At 48.4% G+C, this 27162-nt stretch overlaps 7 protein-coding genes across 14 annotated transcripts in view; 4 read left to right on the top strand and 3 right to left on the bottom strand.

Moving 5' to 3' along the window:
- Positions 1-1616: 1616 nt before the first annotated feature.
- LOC108151930 (mitochondrial carrier homolog 2) lies at positions 1617-3372 on the bottom strand. Its single transcript, XM_017280855.2, has 4 exons — positions 2953-3372; positions 2728-2896; positions 2164-2661; positions 1617-2098 (listed from the first exon to the last, which is right to left on the bottom strand). Exons 1-4 carry the CDS (start codon positions 3155-3157, stop codon positions 2026-2028), a joined length of 945 nt encoding a protein of 314 aa, XP_017136344.1. The 5' UTR covers positions 3158-3372; the 3' UTR covers positions 1617-2025.
- Positions 3373-3555: 183 nt separating this feature from the next.
- Positions 3556-4750, top strand: LOC108151932 (tRNA pseudouridine synthase-like 1). The gene is made up of 4 exons (XM_017280857.2): positions 3556-3662; positions 3725-3853; positions 3910-4224; positions 4286-4750. The coding sequence occupies exons 1-4, from the start codon at positions 3616-3618 to the stop codon at positions 4725-4727; spliced, it is 933 nt and encodes a 310-aa protein (XP_017136346.1). The 5' UTR covers positions 3556-3615; the 3' UTR covers positions 4728-4750.
- LOC108151933 (dual specificity protein phosphatase 19) lies at positions 4718-5491 on the top strand. Its single transcript, XM_017280858.2, has one exon. The coding sequence runs from the start codon at positions 4742-4744 to the stop codon at positions 5357-5359; it is 618 nt and encodes a 205-aa protein (XP_017136347.1). The 5' UTR covers positions 4718-4741; the 3' UTR covers positions 5360-5491.
- On the bottom strand, positions 5264-13032 carry LOC108151926. 6 transcript variants are annotated; one of them, XM_033386381.1, is made up of 8 exons: positions 11366-11541; positions 10158-10390; positions 9999-10077; positions 7176-7593; positions 6785-7110; positions 6514-6698; positions 5634-6451; positions 5264-5345 (listed from the first exon to the last, which is right to left on the bottom strand). In XM_033386381.1, exons 2-7 carry the CDS (start codon positions 10309-10311, stop codon positions 5646-5648), a joined length of 1968 nt encoding a protein of 655 aa, XP_033242272.1. In that variant the 5' UTR covers positions 10312-10390; positions 11366-11541; the 3' UTR covers positions 5264-5345; positions 5634-5645. The 6 variants fall into 6 exon arrangements, with proteins under 6 accessions (XP_033242272.1, XP_017136335.1, XP_017136336.1 ...); XM_017280846.2 differs by lacking the exons at positions 5264-5345; positions 11366-11541 and adding an exon at positions 12944-13032 and having other exon boundaries at positions 5367-6451; XM_017280847.2 differs by lacking the exon at positions 5264-5345 and having other exon boundaries at positions 5367-6451; positions 11366-12110.
- Positions 11620-13036, top strand: LOC108151928 (arrestin domain-containing protein 4). Its single transcript, XM_033386383.1, has 3 exons — positions 11620-12091; positions 12171-12353; positions 12423-13036. The coding sequence occupies exons 1-3, from the start codon at positions 11636-11638 to the stop codon at positions 12816-12818; spliced, it is 1035 nt and encodes a 344-aa protein (XP_033242274.1). The 5' UTR covers positions 11620-11635; the 3' UTR covers positions 12819-13036.
- Positions 13037-13308: 272 nt separating this feature from the next.
- On the top strand, positions 13309-14523 carry LOC108151929 (formylglycine-generating enzyme). Its single transcript, XM_017280854.1, has 2 exons — positions 13309-13876; positions 13936-14523. Exons 1-2 carry the CDS (start codon positions 13327-13329, stop codon positions 14415-14417), a joined length of 1032 nt encoding a protein of 343 aa, XP_017136343.1. The 5' UTR covers positions 13309-13326; the 3' UTR covers positions 14418-14523.
- A 1742-nt stretch (positions 14524-16265) lies between these two features.
- LOC108152588 (breast cancer anti-estrogen resistance protein 1) overlaps positions 16266-27162 on the bottom strand; it is a 39197-nt gene continuing 28300 nt past the window's right edge. The window contains exons 3-4 of one of the 3 annotated variants that reach the window (XM_017282035.2): positions 24892-25188; positions 16266-19142 (exon numbers count right to left, since the gene is read on the bottom strand). In XM_017282035.2, the coding sequence (XP_017137524.1) occupies positions 17280-19142; positions 24892-25188 (2160 nt within the window). In that variant the 3' untranslated portion in view covers positions 16266-17279. Of the gene's footprint in view, positions 19143-19414; positions 19529-24891; positions 25189-27162 lie in introns of those variants that run through there. The other 2 variants (XM_017282036.2, XM_017282037.2) reach the window with 2 other exon arrangements.

Genomic DNA, 27162 nt, shown 5'->3' with positions numbered 1-27162 from the left:
AATCGTGAAAAAATGGATGTTCCTTTTTCTGATGGCAGTCGATTGGCAGGACTCTTCCGATCACGGACAGACATGCCGCGACCCGATCGGCCCACAAATAGACGAGATACAGCGTTCAGAAGAAACCAGTATTTTAAGGATACGCAAATCCAAATCTTCAGACGGCTATATCTCAGACAAATAGGGCCAGATCGGTGAAAGACCAACTCTCCCAGGATCGGGAGGATCCAGACTGTCGAACGGCATCAAAATCTCGACTTCGAAAACGAGGCCGATTTTTGCCAAATTTAATGATGTAACCATCATGATTTTTTGCGAAAATCGTGAAAAAATGGATGTTCCTTTTTCTGATGGCAGTCGATTGGCAGGACTCTTCCGATCACGGACAGACATGCCGCGACCCGATCGGCCCACAAATAGACGAGATACAGCGTTCAGAAGAAACCAGTATTTTAAGGATACGCAAATCCAAATCTTCAGACGGATATATCTCAGACAAATAGGGCCAGATCGGTGAAAGACCAACTCTCCCAGGATCGGGAGGATCCAGACTGTCGAACGGCATCAAAATCTCGACTTCGAAAACGAGGCCGATTTTTGCCAAATTTAATGATGTAACCATCATGATTTTTTGCGAAAATCGTGAAAAAATGGATGTTCCTTTTTCTGATGGCAGTCGATTGGCAGGACTCTTCCGATCACGGACAGACATGCCGCGACCCGATCGGCCCACAAATAGACGAGATATAGCGTTCAGAAGAAACCAGTATTTTAAGGATACGCAAATCCAAATCTTCAGACGGCTATATCTCAGACAAATAGGGCCAGATCGGTGAAAGACCAACTCTCCCAGGATCGGGAGGATCCAGACTGTCGAACGGCATCAAAATCTCGACTTCGAAAACGAGGCCGATTTTTGCCAAATTTAATGATGTAACCATCATGATTTTTTGCGAAAATCGTGAAAAAATGGATGTTCCTTTTTCTGATGGCAGTCGATTGGCAGGACTCTTCCGATCACGGACAGACATGCCGCGACCCGATCGGCCCACAAATAGACGAGATATAGCGTTCAGAAGAAACCAGTATTTTAAGGATACGCAAATCCAAATCTTCAGACGGATATATCTCAGACAAATAGGGCCAGATCGGTGAAAGACCAACTCTCCCAGGATCGGGAGGATCCAGACTGTCGAACCGCATCAAAATCTCGACTTCGAAAACGAGGCCGATTTTTGCCAAATTTCAAATAGGGCCAGATCGGTGAAAGACCAGCTCGCCCAGGATCGGGAGGATCCAGACTGTCGAACGGCATCAAAATCTCGACTTCGAAAACGAGGCCGATTTTTGCCAAATTTAATGATGTAACTATATCTATGGTGCCTTCCGAAGATTTCATTCAAATAGTGGTTTTTCCTGCGCACTACATATCTTCTATACGGCAGCCGATCGGGGTGCGGCATGTCTTTTCATGATCGGGAAAGCCCTGTCAATCGATGAACATTTTACATTTACATTTCCAGCTTCGTACAATTTAAAACATTAATTTTTTTAGTGGTTGATGTCCTCTGAGTAAACCTTATTTTGTAAATAAACAAATGAAAAATGTAGAAAAATTAATCTGTGAAATGTTTGGCTATTTATCCGCTCTTTGGGTGTATTTATTTTAAACACTGTCGCAATAAAACAGTAACAAGGGTAATGCGCAGTCTGTAGGATTTGGGAAAACTGTTTCGCTTTAGAGAATTTGGAGATATTGGGATGCGGATAAATAAATGGATACAATGCGAGGATAGATAGAACGTAAGGCTAAGCGACCCCGATGGGAATGCACACACTTCAACATATGTAGATGTATAATTGGATTTGTCGCAGTAAATCAAATGCGGTTGTCTTCGGTTGGACCTCATCGTCTTCGTGGGACTATTAAAATGCAAAGGCAAACAACGCTAGGCGTGTTTGGCAGTTGATGGGGGGACTCCAGAGCCTGTTCTCGTCGTATAGTCATTACGTTTGCTATGGTGTTTATTGATAACGAGCTATTGTGGGCAAAGGCACAAAGCCAGTCGAAATGCTGGGAGAACGTTTAATTTGAGAGCTAAAAAAAAGGGTTGTGTTGGGGCCATTAGTAATAAAGCTGTTGTCAATTCGATTTAAACTTACCGCCAAAGGAGAGAGCCGCCCCGCTTAAGCTCCTTACGGGCCTGCAGATCGTTCCAGCAATCTACCCAATTAGCGTAGACGGGCATGATGGGCGGTTGCCCAGCCATCAGACGCGACCCACTCACAGCCGAGCAAGTGGAAACCACTAGCATAGGATACAGCAGACTTGAATAGCCAAATTGCATCATGCCAGAGTTGTACTGCCTAGTCAGCTTGTCCTTGATCAAATATTTGTTTAAAATATAGATCGTGGAGCTAGTGAGAACCAGACAGGCAACCTCGGCCAAGAGCTTGGGCACCAGACCAGCAAAGAAGCCACCAATTCCCTCAGTCTTCCAGATCTCCGCAATCGAACCGGCTATGGAACGATACAGAGTCTCGCGGCCAATAAACTGGGCCATCATCCGCACCGAGATCACGTGGAAAGGATGCGACGCGACGATTCCACTCACAGCCATCACAATATCATGCTTCAGATGTAGCTTGAATTGAGCATACCTGAAACAAACAAATGAGACAACTAATCAGATGGGAGCTGAAGAATATTTGTAAATTAACACTTACTCGTCTTCCTCAGACATATCTGTGTCATCCTTGGATTCCTCCAAAGAGTTCAGTCCCAGTTTTTCGACCACCCGCTCGCTCACCACCATCGCCACAACGGATCCAACCAGCTTAGGTGCCAGGCCACGATAGCAGCCATAGAACCCATCAATTCTCTTGATGTGACCGGCTGCAAAGGTAAGAGCGATATCAATCTTGACCGGCAAGCGAGAACTTTGTACCCACTGTATTGAAAAATGTTCGGCAGCTTCAGGATTGGTTTGCCAGTCCACGACGTGCTGGGAATGGCAGCAATCGGCTCATATCCCAGCTGAATCAGCGTCTTGGAGTACTCAAACGGATGCACGGCAGCACTAACTCCCAGCCGCATGCCAAATTTAATCCAACTATTCACCTCCGTATTCTCAGTTCGTGAAAGAGCTCCGTCCATTATGTTTTTGATTAGTTCTGCTTCTGCTTTTTGACGAGGGAACACTTCCGCGCTGAATTTGGTACAAATAGCGAAAAAAAAGATACGGAGCAATTTTCTAATGAACCGGCTTTGCCAATGCAAAATTTTTGATTTGGTTTTTTTTATTACAAAACTTTTTTATGAGAGAACCTGCCTCGCTTGCTTGACACAATATCGATATATGCAGTATCGATAGAAAGATACAAGCTCTGAGAGATTGTCCCAAGGATATAATATTTAGTCTTGTTTAGTTAAATTTTGCTCTGACGTCAAACTATTGAATAACTTTTTGAATGACTGTAAAATGTAAGTGAACTGTTGCACAATTTGTGGCGAATTGTATTTACCTCTTATCGATAGAGTATCGATACATCGCGAACAGCTGTTTTCGACCATCTCTTTCTGTATGTGGGTGTTATGTGGGTGGTGGTAGGAAAATGCACAGATATTTACTCAATATTTCATACATAGGCACAACTTTTCGGTGAGCAATTTGTTAACTAGATCCCAAATATAGCTATGAACGACCACTATTCATTCATGCAGTGGTATACAGAAGACCATAAACAAGTTGGAGCAACAGAGTCTGGACACCAATTCAGTTCAAGGCTGCTTGGAGCTGGCACTAAGAGTTTTTCATCCCACCAACGAGATACAAACGGTGCTGTCCAGTCGGTAAGTGCCTCAAGGCCAAATGGCTATTGTGATCTGCTAATCAAATTCATTCCCAGCACAGACGCGGGTGTTCATGCCCTGCACTCGACGGTGCACGTGGACTTGGCGCGCCGTGATGGCCAACCATATGATACCACAACGCTGACGGGAGTTCTCAATAGGACTCTGGACAAGCAGCGCCTTCCCATCCGCGTGCTCAGCAGCCAGGTGGTGCCAGATACCTTCCATTGTCGCTACCACGCCATAGGGAGAACCTACTTGTATCGCTTTGCCGTCGCGCGTAAACCCCTGTTCGACGACGGGAAGCTTCGGAACAAAGGATTCGAGGCATTTGTCCCCGTGGAGGAAATTGATCGCTGTTATTTTTTACTGTATAGTTTTCTGCCTGCACAGTTTGCCTGCCGTTCGCTGACCATTCCTTTTTCCCCACAGGGCCCCGACCTTCGACATTGAACGCATCCGAAACGCGGCTCGCATGTTCATCGGCGTGCACGACTTTCGCACATTCATGAGCGTCAGCCGGCAGAAGAGCCTCAGCCGTGACCATCCCATGTTCACCCTGCGCAAAATCGACGAGATCAATATACGACCTGGCCGAACGCTTGCCCTGCCATCGAACGCCACTCTGGCTGCGGAAACATACGACTATTGGGACATAGAGATCAAGGCCAAATCGTTTCTCTACAAGCAAGTGAGACGTATTGTAGGGTCGCTGCTTTCCCTAGGCAGCGACCGCATTGACGAGAAGTGCATCTACCAGATGCTGACCATACCTTCCAAGCACTCGTGGGATTCCCGAGTAGTTCCAGCGCCAGCCTGCGGACTTTACCTGTGCCGTGTGCACTACAGAGATACACTTAATACGGACAACTAAGCTAAGCCCTAGTCATGATACTGCTGTATGAGCTGCAGAAGCGGCTGGCCAATCTAAGGCCCACAACCACCGTCGTCACCACACCCACCGGCGCCCGTTTTGTTGAGCGGCGTAGGTCCTCTGGAAGCGAGGACGGAGCAACCACGACCCCCCAACAGCTGGAGGCACGACAGTATGGCTTTGTCGTGGACACAAAACCAGACGCCGTGCCCGCGTGCATTCTCAGTGAATTCCTCTATCTGGGCTCCCAAGATGCCGTCAGTACGGAAAATATATTGAAGTTCAAGCTGACGCATATCCTCAGCGTTGGCATAGAAACCCCCAGTATCGAGCTACCAACGTCAGTCACGTGCAAGTACTTACCCTGTCTGGATCTGCCCGAAACGGATCTGCTGCGGTATGTGCTGCCCGTCTCCATAGACTTCATCGAGGAGGCTCGCCAGGCCCGCGGCTGCATTCTAGTCCACTGCAACGCGGGCGTCTCGCGGTCTGCCTCTGTTGTCATTGGCTACTTGATGCAGCGGCGGGACATGTGCTACGAGGATGCCTACAACCTGGTCAAGTCCTGGCGGCCCTGCATCCAACCCAATGCGGGCTTCATGCAGCAGTTGAAGAAGTCTAGTAAAACATAAATATAAATAGGTTAAGTCGGTGTCCGCCTACCTGCATTTTGGCTTTATTTTTGTGCTTAGTGCCCATGCCCCACGAAAACAATTCATCCATGCACATACACAACACGGACACAGAACAATTGTGTTTAAACATTAACAAAACATCAAATCTCTATTTGGTTAGTTGACAACAATTTGGTACGGATGTTCAAAATACGTTACACGAGATTCTTAAATGGATTGCACCCCCGATTCTCCACCCGTCACTTCTCTCCACCCCCCTCCAGTCGCTCACCTCAATCTCAATCTAGACGAGGGTGCCCAAGTGCTGTAGATCTAGCGCTGATCTCAGTGGATTTGCATAGATCTTATCCGGTGCGACTGCTCCTATGGGTCCAATCTCTCCTCCACTGTAGGCATCCACTGCTGCTGGTGAGGTAGGGGTGAGGGTGTGTCCCATTCTGCTCGTGGTAAACATCTGCTTCGCTAAGCCCTTTTCGGCCACATGTCGAACATTCAAGTTCTTTTCGGCCAATTCCTGGGGGGACAGGCAGCGATTGTGGTTGCGGTTTGTGTTTCTGTGATTTCCCCCTGCTTCTAATACTGGAGGCAATTTAACGGACATACGGAGATCATCTACGTCACGCATTGAAGATTGGATTAATTTCGCCACTTTGGCTGCCTCGGTGACCTCTTCGCTGGTGTCGACGGCTTCTGTGTCTGTAGCTGGGGCTGTGGGTTCTTTATGAGTATCATTGCCGGCAACGGCTACTGTTGTCTCGAATTCGCGACCCAAACATTCGAGCACTCCCAGCTTGGCTTTTAGCTGCTCGTTGGCCGTGAATAATTTCCGTTCCACTCGGTGGATATCCGCTACCTGTGTCGACAGCTCTGTATCGAGTCGATCGATTTGCAGCATCACCTCACTCTTTGTCTGATACGCCCGCTTCACCTGATGCCTACGCACCTTGGCGTGCAGACTCAGGAGCAGCTCCTCCTCCCGCTGGAGCTGTTTGTTCACGGCATGAATTTTTTCCAGCCAGTACACTCGGATCTCGTCGTTGACCTCGGCATCGTTTGGCGTCCAAGCAGTGTCCGCTCTATAATCATCTTCTGTGAATAGAATTCCATTAAATAGCAGTTTTGATAGCTGATATTTACAGAACGCCTGTTACCTGTACATAATGGAACATCCTCTGCGTCTGGCTCATCAGCATCGACTTCTTCTATAGTAGGGCTATTGTCCTGCGGCTCGTCCAAGTCCTTCAAGTACGTCTCGAGCAGATAGTTCTTACCCAACTCCCGTTCACGCACTCGATGCTTCTCCTCTTCGATTTTCAAAATTTGTCGATCTTTTTCGCTTCGGGAGGAGGATTCGGAGGAGGATATAAAATATAAAATGGACATTTCCAAAAGGAACTTCCTGATAACTTGCGCATAACTTACTGCAACATGGACATCTGCTGGAGGATAGTTTCGTCCTGGGCCAGAATGATGGTCAGCAGACTCTCGTTCGGAGTCATGTGGTAGTTCCTCTGCTGCAATTTCCGGCTTCTCTTTGGTTGCTTGGGGTTGTTGGCTCTGCCCTCTCCCCCCCAGTGATCTGGTGCCATCGGCAGCTTGGGAGAGGGCAGCACCTTGTGCTTTCCCCTTCTTCGAAAACGCATGCTACGAGAACTGTCCACGGGACTGCCCATTCCACTGTCCTTGTCCGTTGTCGGGGTGTGTTTGCTCGCCGATGAAGTGGCTAAATGGCGTAGCTGGAGCTGACACTAGGGGGAAATATCGAGAGGGTGAACAAAGTCGAATTTAAGTCGCTTGGTCTGCCTCCGCTTACTTCCTCCTTTGGCGAGGCATGACGGTTGCTGATAACATCAAAGAGTCTGGCACTGCCATCCAGGTACTCCTCGTAGTGCCGCTGCTTCTGCACAATCGCGTACTCCTGCATCGCTGGCGGGGGATGTTTGATGTTCGCCGTTGGCTTCAGGGGATTTGCATTTGGCGGTCCTGCTTCCTGCGGATCGTCTTGGTAGCTGAGCAATGCGCAGATTAGATCCGCGCAGGTTGTGCTCCCATCCACGCCCGATATCCAGTGCTCCTCGCCATCAATCCAAATCGACAGATTGTCCGCCATCGACGAGACCGATTCTATATCCTCCCCCGCAGCGTCGTCCTCTAGAGCGGGCATCGTCTTCTGGTAGTCGAACCGTGCAACCGTTGCCTGGTCAGTGGTCTGCATTGTGTCTGCTGGCATTCTGTGGAAATGGCACACAACAGAGAAGTGGGTTAGTTGCTATCATCCCATCCCGTCCCGTCCGGTCCGGCGTATAACAATATACATATGCAAATAACTTATTGTATAAGACGGGGCGAGCATTTAACGGTTTTGCACAAAGCGACGAAAACATTTGTTACATATAATTTATGCAGCAACTCTTTTGAGATACCCTTCCCCTTTGACCACAGCACAGTTCCACAGCTCCACTTTCCACTCCCCACTCTCCCCCGATCACCACTCCGACTGAGAATGGGCTAACAGTTATTCTCTTCTCTTCACTGCTCTTCTCCACTCGAACAAAAATAGACTCCGTTCCAGCCGCCAGAGCTGGACGCTCGCTCTCTTTGGCTGTTAACAACGTGTCAAGATCTCTAATTAGGCAATTATGCAAATCTCTCGACAATCCGCAGTGTCGCCGCTCATAACATGTGTACATTTCTGCTGACAAGATCGCTAACAAACTAGAACAAGCCACTGCGCGCGCGGTTCTCGCGGTGTCTCTTCTCTCCGTTACATGTGCCACCATGCACCGTGTAAGTGCCACACCACACCACACACCGATGATGACTCATGTAGATGGAGATGGAGACGGAGTACCAGTAAGAGTACGATTACACGAGCGTGCAACACAGTTTTTGTGCTGTGTTGTGTTGTGTTACAGTTTCAACTTTCTCGCGTTACACCTGTCTCTCGACGGTCGACGCTCGACGGTCGACGGCGGAATTCCCTCTGCGGGAATATGGCTTACCAGCGAGCTCAACGTCATCGCTACAACTGAGGCACGACGCGGACGAGCGCCGAGCTTAAAAAGAAACTCCATCCAGCAAGTAAGAGCGGACCAGAGACCTGTCCAAACGAAGTGGCGCTCGGTTGGCAAAAGAAGCCAAGAGCAGCGCTAACAGTGGCCAAAACACACACAAACACACACCACACAGTGGCCTGTGTGGCAAGCAAGACACCATGTTAACTCCGGGACTGCCGCTCTGTGGCTGTGGCTGTGGCTGCGTCTGCTCTTACTGTGGCTCCGACTAACAGTGGAGTGTGCGATGCGAGTGGCTTGTATGAAGAAACACTTTTTGTTTTTCTCTTTGAATTTTACGGTATCGTGGGTAAGTTTTATAACTTGTCCCGGCCACTCCCCTTGTACGAGAGTAGTTGATGCTATGCAGAGATATTCTTGGCCGCCAGCCAGTCCAAGCTGAGCCGAGCCGAACCGAACCTGTGCCTAGGCCTGGGCCTGGGCCTGGCTTTGCTTTGCTTTCGCTACTCTATTATGAAAGACAGAGTTTTACTATAATTACGAGTGTACGCGTATACTCAACCCAATTGAAGAGTGTGGCTGTAACAAAGCGATAAACGAAGCCGAGACTCAGATTCAGATTCAGATTCAGATCCAGAGACCTGGGTGCCTGTGGAGCAGCAAAACACTACTGAACCTCCACTGTAACTCCACCGGACTTAATTGCTGGCTATCCAAAACCCCGGCAGCCCAGCAGCTAGTCGATTATCATTTCAGTCCAAACAAGTATAGACGTCTCTGTCTTTACTTCACTCCATAGCACTCCACACCACACCACACCACACCACTCCACTCTAGTCAGAAGTAAACTAATTTCCGAATACTCTGTACAGTTTAGACCGCAGACTGGGAAATCTTTCGTTTTCGTATTCGTATTCGTCTTCGTCTTCGTCTGCAGGTATGTACGTATCTCCGTCCATCTTTCGTGGTTATTGTTGGGGTCATTAAGTCCACAATTCTCAGCCAATTTAGACTACAAAAACCTCTTAATGGAAAGCTCTTTCTACAACTCTCTAATCTGTCCAAATATGTCTACAGTAGTTTGGGCAGGTTTCCACCGAAGTTGAGCGGACTACTCTACTGATACATGATCAAATCAAAGGATCTATGGTGCCTATAATGTATACTCGTAAGTGTATAATGCCGCACTGGCTGCTAGCCCATTTGTCGATTCAATTTCTGTAGCCAGTGCGATTTGTGTTTTCTTTTGATAGTTGGCTTGGCTTTGGCTTGGCTTTGGCTTGGCTTTGGCTTGGCTTTTGGCCTTTCATTTTCATGAGTTACGTTACAGTTGAGGTTCTTCGATTTGGATACCTAAAAACAACACTAAACCGGTATGAATTGCATGCATAATGCATAAATGTGTGCCACTTAATGCATTTATGTGCATTGCATACACCATACACATGTACATGTGCATGTACTGTACTGCACTGTACGCGAGTATGTACAGCCTGCACAGGCTTGGTGTCTCTTCGTGTCTGTCTTGCGAAGCCTTTAAGTCAAGCATTTTGTAGGTGCGACCAAATCCAAATCCAAATCCAAGTCCAAAACCCATTTAGCTGCTAAATAAGGCTACGTACTTGTCAGAGTACGACGACGCAACACCTGCCTGGCCTGGCCTGGCCTGGCCGGCCGTTTGGCTCCATGAGTGCGAAGTGTCTACGAGTATTACCAAATTTGATTAGCGAATTGCTCTTGTAATCGAGCGGATCAATTCAATATGAATTTGAATAACTCACCAAAAATCAGTGCGCTGTGTCGTAAGTCGCCAGTGTCGTCGGCTGAGGCATTCCATTTGTGGAAACTGGCTTGGATCAATTGCAAACAAAGCTGGAAGTGGCGGCGGCGGCAGCATGTGAAATGTTCTAAGGGTTCCCCCGTATCGAATTCCATTCCATCCTCTGGGGGTCGTCATTGTTTCGGTCAGGCACAGGTGAACATGCAGACGGTCGGTCTGGCTGGGGCAGGCATCCTGCCACACAAAGAAAGGCGTAACATTAATCGTATCCTATCCTTTATATCCGCCTATATATACATATATATATGTATATATATAATGTTGTTATGGGAACCAGTAACAATAATAAAATCAAAAGCTGCGAGGCTACTCAGTGGCATATTACGACATCTGGCATCTGGCCTGAAGCTCCATCTCCCATCTCCCAGCTCCAGCTGAATCTCTCGTTGCCAGCAGTTGCTCACAAAAACGCGCTCAAAACAAGTTGTTTGGCTTTTTCAGCCATAGCTATAGCCACAGCCACAGCCACAGGCGAGGTCTGGTGCATGAACCGATGACGACTGCTTCAGTCGCTAAACAAACGTCAGCGTGCGCGGTTTAGATCTAGCCAAGTGACTGCGCGCTCAATTGAACTTCGGGACTGAACGGATCGTTTCTGATCGGTTTGGATCGATTCTCCGGTCTGGCAAACAAAAAATACCTTTGTGTGTGTATAAAAGTACGTATGTACGCTCATAAAGCGAGCAATAATCATTATTTTTTTGGGTGCACCCACAACGCTTTAAGAGGCAGCAATCGGATGTAGATTGGCCGACAACAAAGAGCTTTGGCTGCGGCTGTGGCTTGGCTTCCCATGAGCAAATTACGTCAATTTCCTCTCGATTTCCCAATTCACAATTTACGAGTATTGTCGCCAAGCAATGCACCAAAGTGGCTCAAATCCCCGGTTATGGCTGTTGTGGCTGTTGCAGCTTACGGTTTTGGCCAAGATGTACATACTTGACTTTGGCCCCAGAGCTGGGTCCGTGACACGATCCGCATCACGAGATGCTCCATGGACTGACCTTGCTTCTGGGGTACCATGAAGTCAATGCGTTGGATGGTCGCACACGCAGCCATCTCTAGGGGCTACACCAAACTGGTTTTGGTCTCCTTCCTCTACCCCGCCTAGATGCTACGCTACCCACATAAATATCCGAGAAAACATACCTACATAATACTCGTACTCGTAGCCAGAGACGTAGCCAAGTATGACAGATAAGTTGTCATTAAAAAAGCCAAACCGAACTGAACGCATGCGCGACGTTGCCAAATAATTGCAAACGCGAAACACGAAACACGAAATGGAATTTCCTTTACATTGAATTTCGTTGAATATTTCCAGGGACAAACGGAACGCACAACTGGGAGCAACGGGGAGCAACAGGGGAATGAAAGCAGACACGAGCGCAGTGCAACACACCCACATCCGCAGCGAAGATGCCGCGCAAACTACTTAAATTCCTGATCATCTTCGACAACACTTCTCTGCTGTACTTTCCCGGCCAGTTCTTGTCCGGACGTGTGCTCATCGAGCTGCAGGATGAGACGCCGGCGCTGGGACTGCACTTCCATGTGGTGGGGGAGGGCGTGGTGCGCAACGGCCGACGCCAGGAGCGGACGTATGACAAGGAGAACTACATTGACTTCCGCATGCGACTGCTCGGCGATGTGGACCAGGGAGGTCCGGCCATACTCTCGCCGGGAATACACAGCTTCCCTTTCAAGCTAGGCCTGCCCTTAGGCCTGCCATCGACGTTCCTGGGCCGCTACGGCTGGATTCAGTTCTACTGTAAGGCGGCGCTGCGCGAAAACAACGGCATCATACACAAGAACCACCAGGTGTTTATAGTGATGAACCCCATCGACCTGAACCTGGAGAAACCGATTTTGGCAGTGAGTAGCTCTTGCTATATTCAGAGATTATAATACTCACGCAGTTCCTTGGCATCCGTATCCGTATCCTTCCGCACAGCAACCGTTCACCTGCGAGGTGGAGCACAAGCTCGGCGTCGTCTGCGTGGGCGGAGGTCAGATCAAGTGCCGAGTGTCCCTGGATCGCGGTGGCTATGTGCCCGGGGAGAACATTCTGGTCACAGCGTTCATCTCGAACTACAGCAATGTGTCCATTAAGCGCACCAAGGCGTCCCTCACAGAGGTAAGATCCACAGTTTGACGCTGCAGTGCTCAGCAGGCATTGATTCCTCGGACAATCCTTTCCTTTCAGACAATCGAGTACTTGGCGCGCGGCAAGGTGCTGCAGACGGAGAAGCGGGAGCTGGCCGTCCTGGTGCGCGGAAAGATACGTCCGGGTGGGAAGGATGAGTGGCACAACGAGAGCTTGTATGTACCGCCGCTGCCGCCGACCAATTTGCACGGCTGTCACTTGATCAAAATATCCTACGATGTGTTCTTTGTGATCGAGCCCAAGTCGATGGAGAAGGAAATCAAGCTGCAGCTGCCCATTGTACTGGCGACCTATCCATTCCGGAACAACTCCGGCGATGCAGCCAATGCCAACACGTGGCCAGAATCGGTGCTAAAGCCGGACACGCATACGCATTACCCCTCAACGTTGCCCATATTTCGGCCATGGATGCACGAGAAACCAAGTGAAGCATAGCAGCACACACAAACACACACACACATTCATAGTTCTTGTTAACAACAAATTGCGCCATAAACTAATTTAAACCTACAATTTAACTTGTGTGTACTGTTTCCAATGTGTTGAGACTTACGACTTACCTTTTTTTTGTTTGGCGATTTAGTTACTTTCAACCGTGTTTATATAATACGACTTATCTGTTTCTTGTAATTAAATAATCTAAAAATCATCAACTAATTTCGACGTGCTGCCGCAGCGGATTTCTCTGTGGCAATTGTTCATTTACAACACACGACCATGTGCCAAAATTGTCTTTATTTACCGCCATCCTTTGCGATCGTTCACATACTTATTTATGTAATTACACAACGATTAAACACTTGACTAGAAAAAAAAAAATTGAATTGATTTCATCTATGGCCAATTCCGTTATTCGCTTAAAGTTAGATACTTAGATACCAGGGATAGATGCTTTTCTTAATCGATAGTTCACAAATATCGACTGCGTATCGATATAGTCGAAATGAAAATCAAAATGAAAACATTAACATTCCATGGTAATTGGATAATTTTGATCATTTTCGTTTATGGGACGAATGGCGATTGCGGCTGCAACAAGCTGGAGAGGGATGCGACTGTCGTGGAAGAGTCGGATCAAGTGTGCCAACGACAGGCTCGAAATACGAACAAGCACTATCGCGACTACTATGCTGACGTTGAGGTGGAGCCCGAGATCGAGGGCATGTCCCTGATCCCCGGTGGCAGCGTACACATTGGCACCGACAGCCCGCACTTCCAAGCAGATCGGGAGTCGCCCGAGCGGTTGGTGAAACTGAAGGACTTTTACTTGGACAAGCACGAGGTGTCCAATGCGAAGTTTGAAGAGTTTGTGTCGGCCACCAAATACACGACGGAAGCGGAACGGTTTGGCGACAGTTTTCTCTTCAAAACCCTGCTCAGTGCGGCAGAGCAGAAGCGACTCGAGGACTTCCGCGTGGCCAGTGCACCCTGGTGGTACAAGGTCAGTGGAGTAGGCTGGCGAAATCCCAACGGCGTCGACAGCAGCCTAAGCGGTGATGTCTTTAAATATTGCCTTTGAGCCATCTTGACATCTGTTTCCATTTGTGCATAGGTCTCGAGCAGCATCCCGTGGTGCATGTGTCCTGGCGCGATGCTGTTGCCTACTGTACCTGGGCCGGAAAGCGTTTGCCCAGCGAAGCAGAGTGGGAGGCGGCCTGCCGAGGCGGCAAGCAACGCAAACTCTTCCCCTGGGGCAATAAGCTGATGCCCAAGGATCAGCACTGGCTGAACATTTGGCAGGGCGACTTTCCCGATGGCAACACGGCTGACGATGGATACGAGGGCACCTGCCCCGTGGACAGATACCGCCAGAATGTGTACGACCTCTACAACATGGTGGGTAATGTCTGGGAATGGACTGCGGATTTGTGGGACACGAGCGACGTTAGCGAGAGTCCGAATCGCGTCAAGAAGGGCGGCTCCTACTTGTGCCACAAGTCGTACTGCTTTCGCTACCGCTGTGCGGCTCGTTCGCAAAACACCGAAGACAGCTCAGCCGGAAATCTGGGTTTTCGATGTGCCAAGGATGCGTGAGGCGGCATGGTACACAGCATACATCGTTCTTTGGATCTTTTGTACAGTTTTAAAGTATACTTACATTTGTGGTCTTGTCTTAAACTATCTTACGTATTAAGGATAAGCCATCGTGTCTTTTTATGTTTCTGGATTGCGTGGGGGACTGTAGAGGCGTGTCATCCGGCGCATCTTTCTCATGCGTCGATTGCGCAATCTCTGCGCGGCCAGCTTTCGCTCGTTTGGTCTTAACGGTTGCTTTGGCATGTAGGGCAGGGGAACGCCAATTTCCCGTCTAAAAAGCGAAGAGATTGGTTAGTTTATTAATTTAAAAGGTTGTGACTTCCATCGACTCACGCATCACGGCAGATGCGGCAAGTGCCGTTTTTAGGGCCGCTGTGAATGTCCCAGCGACTGTCCAGCACCTGGTAGTTGCACCATCCTTTGATATGATTGTAGATGAAGAATTTCTTTTCTTTCCTTTGTGGATCTTGCGCGCACTTTTGGGCATGTTTAATCCACCCAGCATTTGACGTCCGTACTTTGTTGCACCGTATGCAGTGGATCCACTGCTTTATCTGCTGGACGGAATACCAACTTGGCTCTTGTAAGGGTTTTTGTTGGGGTTTTATATCCCACTCGCTATCGGAGGGCACTTCCGCCTCGTCGTCAAGAACAATCGTTTCCTCTTGCTCCGATGCAAAGCTTTCAGCATTGTATTCAGCATCTAAGGTCGACGCTGGCACCCCCTCCGCAAAGGATAGTGGCATCAGGTGCTCTGGAGGATGACCTCGTGCGGCGGGAATGTTGTCTATTTCGGTTGGAAACGGCGGCCAGGGCTCGGTACAGATAAAAACATGAAAGTGTCCCGAGACACAGCCAGTATGCGTCATGGTCAGGTCTATATCCCGCCAAGCATTGCAATATATGCACTTCTGCGGTGGCGGCTTTAGACAGCAGAAGCAATGGTATTCTCTTCCGGTGCCGCCAATGCAATATGGCAAACTATGCGGGAGTGCTCCACATCTGCAGCACACAACTTCCGGCATAATTTCGGACAGATACAAAACGTAAATAAATATACGATCTACTTTCTGAGTTTTTCCACTTTCAACGATAGTAAACGATAGAAAACATGCTACCATCGATGCATCGATGTTCTTCCACTTCTAATCGGCTTATAAAACTACCGTTCAGTGTGACTGACGCTTATAAATATACCAAAATATACTGACGACTTATTTTTATTCAAGATCCATCATATTGCTCGTGTTTGATATTCGATTGAATATTACAAGTTAGCTAGCATCTTCAGCTCTAAACTTATAGTTTTATCCGTTTGAAAAATTAATTTCCTATAAGACTAGTTAATTTTAAGTTCTCATCTTTATTGGATTGTTCATAAATAAGGTTTAAGCTAAAGCGGTCAACCACAATTTACACTGAATTAATGTCTTTACATAATAACTACACGAAAAATACACATTTGCTACATATCAACTACATTTAACTACCAAAATCGACACTTGAAGGGGAAATGGTATGTTTGTTGACAAGTTTGGCCGTTTTTTTTTCATATAAGTCCCATAGAAGCGCCAGTGTGAAAGCCTCCGTTATCCACTTTTGTTTTTACCGGTCCATGATCGGAATTCTTATCGATTTTGATGTCATTTAACATTACTAGATAGCTAGGATCCTCAACACTAAAAATATGGTTTTCTTTGATTGATGAATCAATTTATTACACGATCGCGGTGTTGCAGCAAATCGGCTGTGTTCTTCTGAATTTCCCGCACCATCTCGAGGACTCACAGCAGGCGGACCTGAAGTACCTCGAAGTTGGCGGGACTTTTGAAAATGCCCACTCAATAATGAAAAAGAACTAATTTTTGTGTATGTTTTAATATATTTATATTCCCTTTGCATAGTTTAAGCTTGGACCGGACACCGTCCTTCGTTCCACTCATACTACATGCATATACCATGTGGCATTATCCATATTGTTACATGCTCGTACAGTTTAAATGGTAGTTACTGCTAATGTGTATATTTTTGTATATTGATGACTAAATTGCCATGGCGCAAATGCAAAATGTTGAATGTAAATCTTTCAGATTTTGACTATGTATGTACTTGTTGTATATGCCTACATGCCTAGGTGTTGTATGTATGTATACGTATATAGTAAATGTGTACATATAATGTGGTACGACTATCTCTAGAGTATACAATATATAGTATAGTAATAGTATTCTACGCTGAAATGCTTCACTGATACAACATTGTTTGTGCGCATGGCGTGGGGTTTGAGCGGGGCGGGGCTGATGCTGATGCTGGAGGATGATGGGCTAGGGCTACGGCTAGCAAGATGGACATCTAAAAAAAAAAGTCTTATGCTAAAATGAAAAAAAAACACTATGTACAGAATCGAAACTAAAACTAGGCGACTGACTCTGATGGTTATTTAAAAATAGGATCTAAATCGTATATAGTTTTAATCGGGTTCATGCGGAGATCGTGCGATCGTAGGGCTGTTGCTGCTGCTGGCTGCTGCTGTCTGCTGCTGGCTGCTGCTGGGGTGCTGTGCATTTTCAGATGTTTTGCTCAAAAATATCACAATGCAAAATAAAAGCGACAGACGACGCCTCTGTCTGCTGGGGATATGCCAATTTCAGATGTACTTGCATCTCTAGATGCATCTCGATGGTTGTGCAGGGGGGAATAATGCATAGACGAAGCGTTAAGGAACATTGCGCTGTCAGGCTGGAAGACTCTGCTGCCGCAAGTCTACGCGATCGCTAGACACTGATCGGACAGGGCAGCGCTACTGTGAAGCTTCACCAGTTCGTAATACTGTGCCGTGATGGCGGACGATCCGGTTCTTCAAGCTCCCACGCCGGCTGCCGTTGACAAATTTACCGCCTGCAGCATCACCGTCTTGAGCTCCCTGGCCAAAGTATTGATGTGCACCACCGAGTCGACCATCTCCTGCACGGCGCTGCCGCTGGGGAAGTGGGCCGCCGCCTTTTTCGACTTGAGGACACAGGTCTTCAGGGCATCGGAGAGGCCGTTAGTGCAGTGGAGGATCTTCTCGCGCAGCGCCTCCTTCGAAATGTTGCGATGCACGTTGTCGCCGATGGTCACCAGGTTATGGGCACTGACCACCACGAATTTCCCGTACGCAATGAAGAACTTGGGCGGCTGGTTCTTCTCCACGGTCTCCAGGAAGGAGTCGATCGCCTGCATTAGGTTGCCCATGTGCGTGGAGATCTGCTGGGCGTAGTAGCGCACCAGCTTCTTGTCCTTGTCTGTCATCTCCGGCGACTTGCAGGGTGTGGGTGCCGTGGGTGTAGTGGGCACTGAGCTCACGCCGCCCGTCGTTCCCATGGCCGTACTCTCGGCGGTCCGGATCACCGTGTCGAACTGCGACTTTAGGCCGACGGGAATGGCCTCGCGCAACGATTGGTTCTTCTTGGCTGCTGCATCCTTTGACTCGAAGGCCACGTAGTCGTAGTCCTCAAGCCACTCGGCGCTGCCTCGACTGCATCCATCGCCGGACGACGGCGGAGCTCCGTTGCCTCCATTCTGTTCCGAGGGCAGCTGACGCTTGAACAGCAGCGATGCATTTCCTTGGATGAAGCTGGTGGTAGAGCGAACGTCCTCGGTGAGGGTCTGGGCGCAGGCCATCAGCTGGTCAAGCGAATCTGGCGGCCGGCAGCCATGCTTCTCGTCGCTTCGCGCCAGCACATCCACGGACCAGCCGCCCTGGGCATCCAGGGCCTCGCTGGAGTCGTGTATCAGCTTGTTAGCGTCCCGCAGGGCCCGGACCAGGGGCCGCAGCTTCAACGCCAAATTCCGGTCCTCCGAGCGCGTGGCATTGCCAAGGGCTCCCTCCCCGAATTCGGCCAAATCGTGCAGGGCCGTGCGTAGGCGGAGTGCCGCTAGCTTTAGCTCCATGACGGCCGGCTCCAGCTTGCTACGGGTACGCCAATCGGGGACCACGAAGCTGAGCAGCCGTGTGATGGCCGTCGTGGTCTGGGACTGCAGCTTGGCCAGCGTCTCGAGGGCGGAGCCCAGCTCCAGAGGCAGCTCCTTGGCAACGGCCGGACTGCTGCTGCCGTTGCTCTGGGCACTGGTCAGGCGCTGGTCCTGCTCCTGCAGCGGCGGCAGGGGGAAGTCGTAGGTCAGGCCACTCGGCTGAAGGGGTGTGCGACGCACAGGCAGCGGATTGCGGCGCGGGATGTCGTAGTCGGGCATGTTGGCCAGCGAGGAGCGGTTCGAGCTAGAGAAGCTGAGAGACAGGCTGTCGCTGGTCAGCAGGGAGGAGGCCGAGCTGCTCGGCGTCATCTGCTGCTGCAGAAGGCTGCTGTTGTTGAGCGGTCGCGGCACATCGTACGACTCCTCCTCGATGGAGGCGGCCACGCTCTTCAGAGACTCGAAGCGCGCTCCCAGCCCGGAGATCGATGTGGGTGTCCTCGGGTGTCCCCCCTTGGGACTGTCGTAGTTCAGCGGCACGGGCGTGGCAGGCTTGGGTATGTCGTACGTCTCGAACTCACTGCCACAGCCACTGCCACTGCCACCGTTCTGATTCTGCTGGGCAGCTGACATCATGGAGAGGTTCTGGTAGATGCTTTGGTTACTGTAGATCTGCTGGTGCGATATGCGGACTCCTGTTCCGGCTCCAGGCAACGATGTGGGCGAGCAGTTGTAGATGTAGACATCACCGTGTCTCTGCGGTGTAATAACCTGAAGAGAAACCAGAGAGCACACAAAGATTAGTCGCTGTTCCATGGGTGGCTATGCCACTAATACTATTACTATTACTACGAGTACTACTGGTCGAGTTCCATTCTACAACCCACACCCGTGGCCTATCGATTTTCTTTGCTGCCTGTCTGGCGAGTGAACCTGTGAATGAACCACCGTCTACCACGAGGGAAGTGGTGCTGTTTCTGGTTGTCGGTGTGAGTGTGGGTGTGGTTGTGGTTGTGGTTCTGGGGGTTCGGTTCCCGCCTCACCTGCTGTCTGAGTATCACATATTGTTTCTCAATTATTGCAAAAATGCACTAATATAAAAAGCTGTAAAAAAAAAGGAAAAACTCCGGCGTATAAAAAACGTCGCTGTACAGATGGCTTTCCCGACTGCGACTGCAGCCCCCAAAGAGTGTTGTAAACGGAGTCGTCGTCCAAGTGGGGAAATTTTCAAAATGGGAATTTAGTGGCGCATGCGCGCTGGATAGAAAAAAGGGGAAAGGAAGGGAAGGACATTTCCTCTGTCGATTGCAGTTCAAGGCGGTTCAGTGTCAAGGTAAAGGACCAAAGGACCCCCCGCCATACCATATAGAAGACCAGTGCAGGGAATAATTAATGGAGAATCATGGTAATAGAAAAGTATGACTATGAAAGGGATAATGGGAAATGAAAGAACTATTGTTCTTCCATGCATGCCTCAAATATGATAGAACTACATATAATAGAACGAGTGAATGAATGCCATCCAATTATATGTACATCAAGCACGACACCCCTTCAACAAATTACTTTTTCAACCATATTGATTTGCCATAAAAAAAAGGATTAGCGCAACAGAATACCCGAGGACTAGAGGACAAAAAGTTAATCTCTTTCGGCGTATAATGCATTACAATAAAGTCACATAATCCAAATTGGAAAACTAATACAACATCAACGTTAACGTTAACGTTAAGTTCCTGAATATATGCCAAGGCGATACCCTAACCCAACCCTCCCCGAGGCCTAGGGGATGCGATCTGCGGCCATATGTTGCCGTCGAATGATGAAATATTATTATTGCGGCATATGTGAAATTATTCGTCTAAGCGTGGCACGTACCACCGCAGAGGGAAAAGGGAAGACACGCCTACCGCTGCAGCCCAGCGAAATGAATCGATTCCTAATTAAGCAAACCGTTACGCCAGGAAGTAACCCCTCTAAACGGGAGGATCGGATCGGATCGATCTATAGAAAGGGGAACAGAGGAACAAATAAATGAAGAAGAATGCTACCTGAAGTGGACACTCGTGGCGATGGCTGCGGCTGTGGCTGCAGTTCCCCATCCCATCCCCTCCATCCCATCCCGTATCGGGTTGCCTGAGTTCTGTTTCCCTTTTGTTTTCCCTAACCATTGAAGTGCCAATTGACGCGTAACACGAGTCAACAAAATGCCAAAAAAATAATAAAAGAAAAAGGGATACGATGCGGTGCGGTGCGGTGCGATAGAGAACAGCTGAGGCTGTACAAACTGCGGGATGGATTTCGTTAAAAGCATATCAACATTCGGCATTCGCTCTTCTATCTTTTATCTCATATCTTATCGGGGGAATCAGAGCAGCTGAATGGACAGCTGAATGCCATTTGAAGTGCCGTACCACAAGCAGAACTCCAGATCATCAAAGACTTGACCACCTGAAAAGTGGTTCTCTTGGGTTCTTGTGTTCTTGGGTTCTTGGGCTCTTGGGTTCGGCAATTGCACAACCAATCTCCAAGAAGAACCGAACCAAGCCCAGCAGGGGGTTTGGTTTGGTTTTGGTTTCCTTTCCTTTCCTTTAATTTCTATGTTTTGTTTTTGTGGGCTTGGTTTTTCCCAGTGACCCATATTTTTTGGCTGTCCTGTCCTGTCTTTTCTTTCTGGCGAAAATTTCCTATTTGTGTGTGCGACCCAAATGGGCAACTTTTCCGGGGCATATATCACGAGATTTGTGTACATTTGTGTATATTTATGACAAATTTGGGGCACTCCATGGGCTTGGGTTTGGGCCATCCGCCAGGGGGCTGCTCCCTCATTTAATTGCCTTTTGATATTCGAAAGATATGCACGAATGTTGTTGTATTCCCCACACGTCAAGGAGTAATAATACCAGATTCTTCGAGTGTCCGCGGACACGGAGGAGGAGGAGAAGGAAGATGTGTATCGTATCTCAGGAAAACAAATCGTTTTATGTTCTCGTTTAAATTCCACTCCCGAAAACAGTAGCAAACCGGGAGGAGGGTGGGGGGTAGATAATCATCTCTGGAGTTTCGCAGTTTCGTTCGTTGAATGCATTTCAATGCTCCCTTCCCTTCCCCTACCTTTCCTTCCCTACAATGGACACCTGCCCCCTGGTGAGAGAGAGAAGAGGCCCACGCAGTTCTTGAGTTCTTTCGGATTTCAACATTTTCTCACGTACCGCACCGACGAAAAAACAAAATACATTCGTATGGAAAATGTTAATTATCCAAAGAAAAGAAAAGAAAGAGGAGAAAGAATAAACAGATCTCTGGGAAGGGATCTGAGGATCTGCTGCGACGAACCGCTGCTCTTGCTGCTGTCGAATGCGGTAATCCCCTGGCTCCATGCCTAACACTAACGACCTTGCTGCGGACGCATCTCCTCCGCTTTTGTGGAGACGAGACGAGACGAGACTTTTCACCGCTGCTTTCCACATATTTCTGCTGCGAATCCGCATTGCCCGATCCGATGGCGGAATCCCACTCCCATCCCATCCCATCCCATACCGTACCATACTATCCCATTCCGTCCACACTCTGGCCATAACTTTGGTCACGCACAAATCTCGGCAGAATCCGAAATACGAAAAAGAGTTATTGTGGCTGCGGCTCTGCGGCTCTGGGGCTCTCGAGCCCCTGCATTTGTAACCATTTTTGGGCAATAAAATAAAAATGACATGTTTTGCTCAAGCAAAAGAGTCGTCGCTCGCTCTCCCGCTCCACCGCTCTGGCACTCTGGCACTCTGGCACTCGCTCTCTGCTTTTGGATCTGGCCATAAATCTTCATTGGCTTTTGCAGCAGCGGTTGCATTTGGCCACCACCTGACTTTGGATCGGTTCGGTTCGGTGCGGTTCGGTTCGGTTTCTTTTGGCTTTTGGCTTGGTTCGAATGGGTTTGCTTTTGGCTTTATGGTCAGTGCGTGACCAAGAAGGAGACAAAGACGGAGATGGCGACGGCGACGGAGATGGTGATGGAGATGGAGACCAAGACGAAGTTGGAGACGGAGTCTGCTCCAAAGAGCAGTCTATAGTCTGTATGTGGGCTCAAGGAACTTGAAGTTGTCACACAATGTTGCTGCCGCTGCCGCTGCCGCTGCCACTTCCACTGCCGCCGTCTATCGGTGTCTAACGGTGGAGGCGAGTTTTTCCCCAAACCAGCAGCTTGGGTTTACGCCATAAAATATACTTAAGTATGTGGGTTGTGGGATGCTGGAGGTACGAGCGATATGACCAGTAAGCACAGTATCTGTGTGGCGTTGGGCAGTCCAACGATTGCACAACATTAGACGAGGCATTTCCGTTCTCAATTAGCCCCAAGGAATGTCTGTCTCTCGCTGGGCAAAGGCGTTACAGGTTTTCACACCATGGGATTTGGGATACATTTCAGGCGATGCAAATATATGTACGGATATCTGTATATAACTTTATGTAAGGCTGGCCATCTATTAATCGAACTTTTCGATTGCTCAATCTAATGATCTCTTCAATCTATCGATCTATCTATTCATTTCTTTTTCATTCGATCCTCATATCTCCTAGATCTGTATAGCTCTATAGCGAAACAATCTGTATATCTTTCTATTGTATCCCCATATTTTTCCGTATCTTCCCAACTCTAGGCCACAATTTGAACTCCGTTCCTGGCTAAAAACGCAGCCCAAATCCAAAGTTCGATCAACCTGTGGCCCCACAAATAGGTCAATGGGAATACCACAGAGATTCACTCGTTCATTCGGACTCATTGCTATTCGAATGGAGTGCTAAGTGCTGTGCTGTGTGTTCGAAGCCCTCCACCAACATCTCATTTGACGCCTTCGAGTGACAGCTTCGCACGCGGCGGTTTCCCGAGTCAATCAAATCGAACGAATGAACAAAGGCAGCAGCATTTACGGTTTTGTCAGAGACTTTTATGACTAGCACCAGCACCAGCACCAGCCCCAGCCCCAGCATAGGGGAAAAGGTTTCTCCCCAAACTTCGACTTCAGCTCCGATGCTGCGATGCAGTTCGCAGTTTTTGGGCCTCCGTTGAAATGGCAGCTGGGGCGTGCAGCAATTTGTGGCTTGCCCCTCCAGCCTAAGCTTACGCTCCCCAACAGCTCTCCCCGCATAGCGTTTACTTTGAATTCGAATTTGAATTTGAATTTATGGTTTCACTTGCCTCCAGTTAAGATTGATAGCCGCCGATAATGCGAGGAAATGTTTACGACTCTGTAATTTGGGTTTCATTTTATTTGATTTGCCTGCGAGCCCCTAGCCCCCAGCCCCCAGCCCCCATCTCCAGCGCCGGAGTGCGCTGGGAAAGCGAAAGTCCACCGCATCAAAACCACTGACCATCCCATCCATATCCATCTATCCATTCATCCATCCATCCTCCCACCATGGGGATTGTGGGCGTATTGGATGCCAAAGTTCAGAGTCTCGAAAGCCGCCGCCACCGCCGCCGCTTGCATGCGGTGCTAATAATGATCCGATGGCGATCCGATCGCCAATTAAGTTCAAGCCTTATGCAATCTCAGAGTCGACGAACGGGGAGTGGGGAATGGGGATTCCCCAAAGACCCACGAAAGCGAAAGGTTTATCAAAGACAGCGCTAGATATGATCTTAAGTGTCAGAGATCGATCTATCTTTGCAGCCATATGTATGTGTATCTTTCCATCTATCCAAAAAATATTCGATCCTGCTTTGAGAGACTCTTGTGTTCCCTTCCGGAGATATAGCCTGCAGTCTTTCTACATCTTTCCCCATTAGTCTGTACAGTCTTTTCTGCCATCTCCTGGCATCATTTATGATCTTTCTCTATTGATCTTTCGATGTGCTCTTCCGATGGCAAATTGTTCGTTTCCTTCAATTTCCAAATCAAACCAAATCAAAGTGAAAGAAATGCAAATAAAACGCATGTCCAGCTGACAAATTGGCAAATTACAAGCCCGAATGCAAAGAGGGGAAACCCGTTGGACAGCAGCAGCAGCACCAGCACCAGCAGCAGCTGCAGAGCCCCCAGAGTGCTGCCCCACGAGCACAAGAGGCACAGTCACGAGGCAGAGCCCCAAGTTGCAACCGAGGATCGACTCTTGCAACTCTTATTAATTGCACAATTACGACACGCAGTTGACGTGAGGAGAGGAGAGTTGAAAGGAGACTGCAGTGGGCACTGTGCAGCGTGGGGAATGGGGATGGACGATGGACGATGAACGATGGACCCCTCAAAGCGTAATGATGGACCGAAGGAGCCACAGAAATGACTTTCTTTCACTTTCCCGACAAATATCATAATTCAGTAGCCACCGGAGAAGCCACCGAGCAGCCAGGAGGATGTATGCATGTAAATGTTGCAGAAAGAAACGAAATCAATTAAGAGCCCCAGACTCTCAGACTTCCAGAGTCCCAGAGTCCCCGAGTCCGACGAAGCGGAAAATTAAGAAATTGACAATCCAACTGGAACGGGAACCAGGATTTACATTGCAATTGGTATATGGGTATATTTACCTTGTTCGGTGAGACATGCCACGATCGTCTGGTGCCACGGCCCTGCGTGGCGGATGAGGAGGACTCGTGGTGCGTCGTTCCTTGGCCATTTGTCACCACACCGCCACCACCGCCACCTGAGGACGAGACCGCACTGATGATGGACCCATTCTCATAGATCTCCGCGGAGCAGATGGAGCTGTTCAGCGTCGCGGTGCTGGCCGCCAGCGAGGGTATCGGAGAGCTGGCCGGCGATGGCGAGAAGCAGCCCGAATCGTACGAGTTCAAAATGCGTAACCGGTTGCCGGGGCATAGACCCTGAAAACATAGAGAAATTTTGTGAAAATTGCAATCAAAATAGTGCATGCTCATAAGCAATTGGTGAGGAAAACTCGATCAACTCAAGGGAAAACCAAGGAAATTTGTGCGAGTTTGGAAATGGAAACTGCATGGAATTTCAAGTATTTTAACATTCCCAATTCTCAAGTGGTTGTTTTATTCTTTTCCCTAATTTTTCGCAACTTTTAGCCTTCCTCCCATTCCTTTTTCCCCCATTTTGCCCCCCTCAATGCCTTTTTTCAATGATCTCAATTGATTTTGATTGCTTTTTAATCAACTCAATGCTGAATGAATTATTAATGAAAAAACATACATACGCACATATCGGCAGAGCAAAAAAATGGCTAAGGAAAACATATTGCAATAATTTTTCGCTTGTTTTTAATTGCCAGACGCATTCCTTGTCATTCTATTTAAGATCTGTTTCGGATCATTGCTGTCCCACATGTTTAATGCAATTTTCCGACACGACGCCCCGATCTGTGGTGCGATGTGGTGTGGTGCGGTGCCGCGATGTTCTCCAAAAAATGTTCCCATTGCTCTGCTGCCTGGGGGCAGGCAACATCAAAGTGCACCACGAAAATCTTGTCAACATGTGTTTTTCGCGATCGAAATTTATGCCAAAAGTTGATTTTTATTTATAACACATTATTTTTGTTGCTGCCGCGGCCGCTGCCGCTGCCGCTGCTGCGGCTGTTGTCGGCACTCAATTGTCCGTTTTTGGGTTAATTGTTTCCATTAAAAAGTTGCAGCTACTTTTTAATTAGAGACAATTGGCGGCCAGCAACGGACCGTGGCATATACTACATATACTATCAGTATCAGTATCTGTATCTATAACGCTGGCCTGCCAATTTTGATTTCCATTTTGATATATGTTTTGACACCATCGTCATCGTCATCGTCATCAGCGCAACGCCCCACCCCACCCCGCCAATGGGTTGTGGTTTTTCCATCTAGTGGCGGCGCCAATTGAGTTGTTAATTAAAACATTGCCGCCGAGCGACGTGCAGAAATTTGAAAATTTGCGATCATTTTTGTGATCTGAAGTTTTGAAAAGTTGTTTCTGCTAGTGGCTTTGGGTGCTAGTTGGTGGGTTAATTAGCCACAGGAGGTGGCGAAGGTGGTGGAGGTGGCGGTGGAGGGGGGAGCGGTTCAAGGTTGCCTCGGGGCAAGCGCTACGAGTGGGAGATCGTAAGATCATTAGCAAGTCCGCAGATTGAGGTTGAAGTTTGGTGTGGGGCAAAAGGTTTGCCAGAAGAAGGTTCGCCACAAGATTTGCCATTGATAAATGAGATTTCGATTAGAAAGTTTCTTCGAAAGAAAGGGGTTACTGGAGACAGAAAGGGGTGAAATGGATGTAGAAATCGCACTTCTATCAGGTACTTCAACTTTCTGAAATATAACTCTTTCATGTCGAAATTTGGAGTCTTCATTTCTTTATCTACCCATGGGGATTTCCTTGGAAAAATTGTATTTACTTTGTTTACCATCGCAATCGAAGCGAAGCAAACAACTTCGACCTCTTTATCCACTCCGCATATTGGCCGAGGGGCAAGATAATGTTGTATGCCCCACAGTTGGTTTCATTTGCTGTGCTGTTCTGGGCTACGCTGCGGCAAGATAATGCTGTATGCACTTGGGTAATCTGTAATCGTCTGGTAATTCTCACATCCCCCTTTGAGGCATTCAGACATTCGGGCATTAGGGGGCCATCATTTTGATGATGATGCTTTTTATTACGGCTGCAGACACAATTAAAGTGCCAAAAAATATGTGTAATTTATATGCGCCCAGCCTCTGGGATGAGGCCGTATGCCGCATGCCGCATGCAACGCCATCAATTGGGCCACGTGCCAGCGATGATGAAGCGTTGAAACAATTACAGAAATTAAATTAAAAATTTAAATGAGTTTTTTGTCCCTCCTGCCTCCTGCCCCCTGGGGGGGGCGG

The sequence above is a fragment of the Drosophila miranda genome, chromosome XR, assembly GCF_003369915.1.
Source record: "Drosophila miranda strain MSH22 chromosome XR, D.miranda_PacBio2.1, whole genome shotgun sequence".
Taxonomy (NCBI): Eukaryota; Metazoa; Arthropoda; class Insecta; order Diptera; family Drosophilidae; genus Drosophila; species Drosophila miranda.
Note: the sequence above shows the minus strand (reverse complement) of the source record. Positions and strands in the feature narration are given on the sequence as shown.

Bases quoted from the DNA above. Each gene is read 5' to 3' on its own strand.
- LOC108151928 (XM_033386383.1), top strand. From the start codon at position 11,636: ATGCCGCGCAAACTACTTAAATTCCTGATCATCTTCGACAACACTTCT. The intron at 12,092-12,170 runs GTGAGTAGCTCT...CCTTCCGCACAG, and splicing joins TGGAGAAACCGATTTTGGCA to CAACCGTTCACCTGCGAGGT. The intron at 12,354-12,422 runs GTAAGATCCACA...CTTTCCTTTCAG, and splicing joins CCAAGGCGTCCCTCACAGAG to ACAATCGAGTACTTGGCGCG.
- LOC108151932 (XM_017280857.2), top strand. From the start codon at position 3,616: ATGCACAGATATTTACTCAATATTTCATACATAGGCACAACTTTTCG. The intron at 3,663-3,724 runs GTGAGCAATTTG...TCATTCATGCAG, and splicing joins TACATAGGCACAACTTTTCG to TGGTATACAGAAGACCATAA. The intron at 3,854-3,909 runs GTAAGTGCCTCA...ATTCATTCCCAG, and splicing joins CAAACGGTGCTGTCCAGTCG to CACAGACGCGGGTGTTCATG.
- LOC108151929 (XM_017280854.1), top strand. From the start codon at position 13,327: ATGAAAATCAAAATGAAAACATTAACATTCCATGGTAATTGGATAATT. The intron at 13,877-13,935 runs GTGATGTCTTTA...ATTTGTGCATAG, and splicing joins CGTCGACAGCAGCCTAAGCG to GTCTCGAGCAGCATCCCGTG.
- LOC108151930 (XM_017280855.2), bottom strand. From the start codon at position 3,157: ATGGACGGAGCTCTTTCACGAACTGAGAATACGGAGGTGAATAGTTGG. The intron at 2,897-2,952 runs GTGGGTACAAAG...TTACCTTTGCAG, and splicing joins GCCGAACATTTTTCAATACA to CCGGTCACATCAAGAGAATT. The intron at 2,099-2,163 runs GTAAGTTTAAAT...CCTTTTTTTTAG, and splicing joins GGCGGCTCTCTCCTTTGGCG to CTCTCAAATTAAACGTTCTC.
- LOC108151933 (XM_017280858.2), top strand. From the start codon at position 4,742: ATGATACTGCTGTATGAGCTGCAGAAGCGGCTGGCCAATCTAAGGCCC.
- LOC108151926 (XM_017280846.2), bottom strand. From the start codon at position 10,311: ATGGAATTCGATACGGGGGAACCCTTAGAACATTTCACATGCTGCCGC. The intron at 10,078-10,157 runs GTGAGTTATTCA...TAATACTCGTAG, and splicing joins ACACAGCGCACTGATTTTTG to ACACTTCGCACTCATGGAGC. The intron at 6,452-6,513 runs GTAACAGGCGTT...TTCTATTCACAG, and splicing joins GGATGTTCCATTATGTACAG to AAGATGATTATAGAGCGGAC.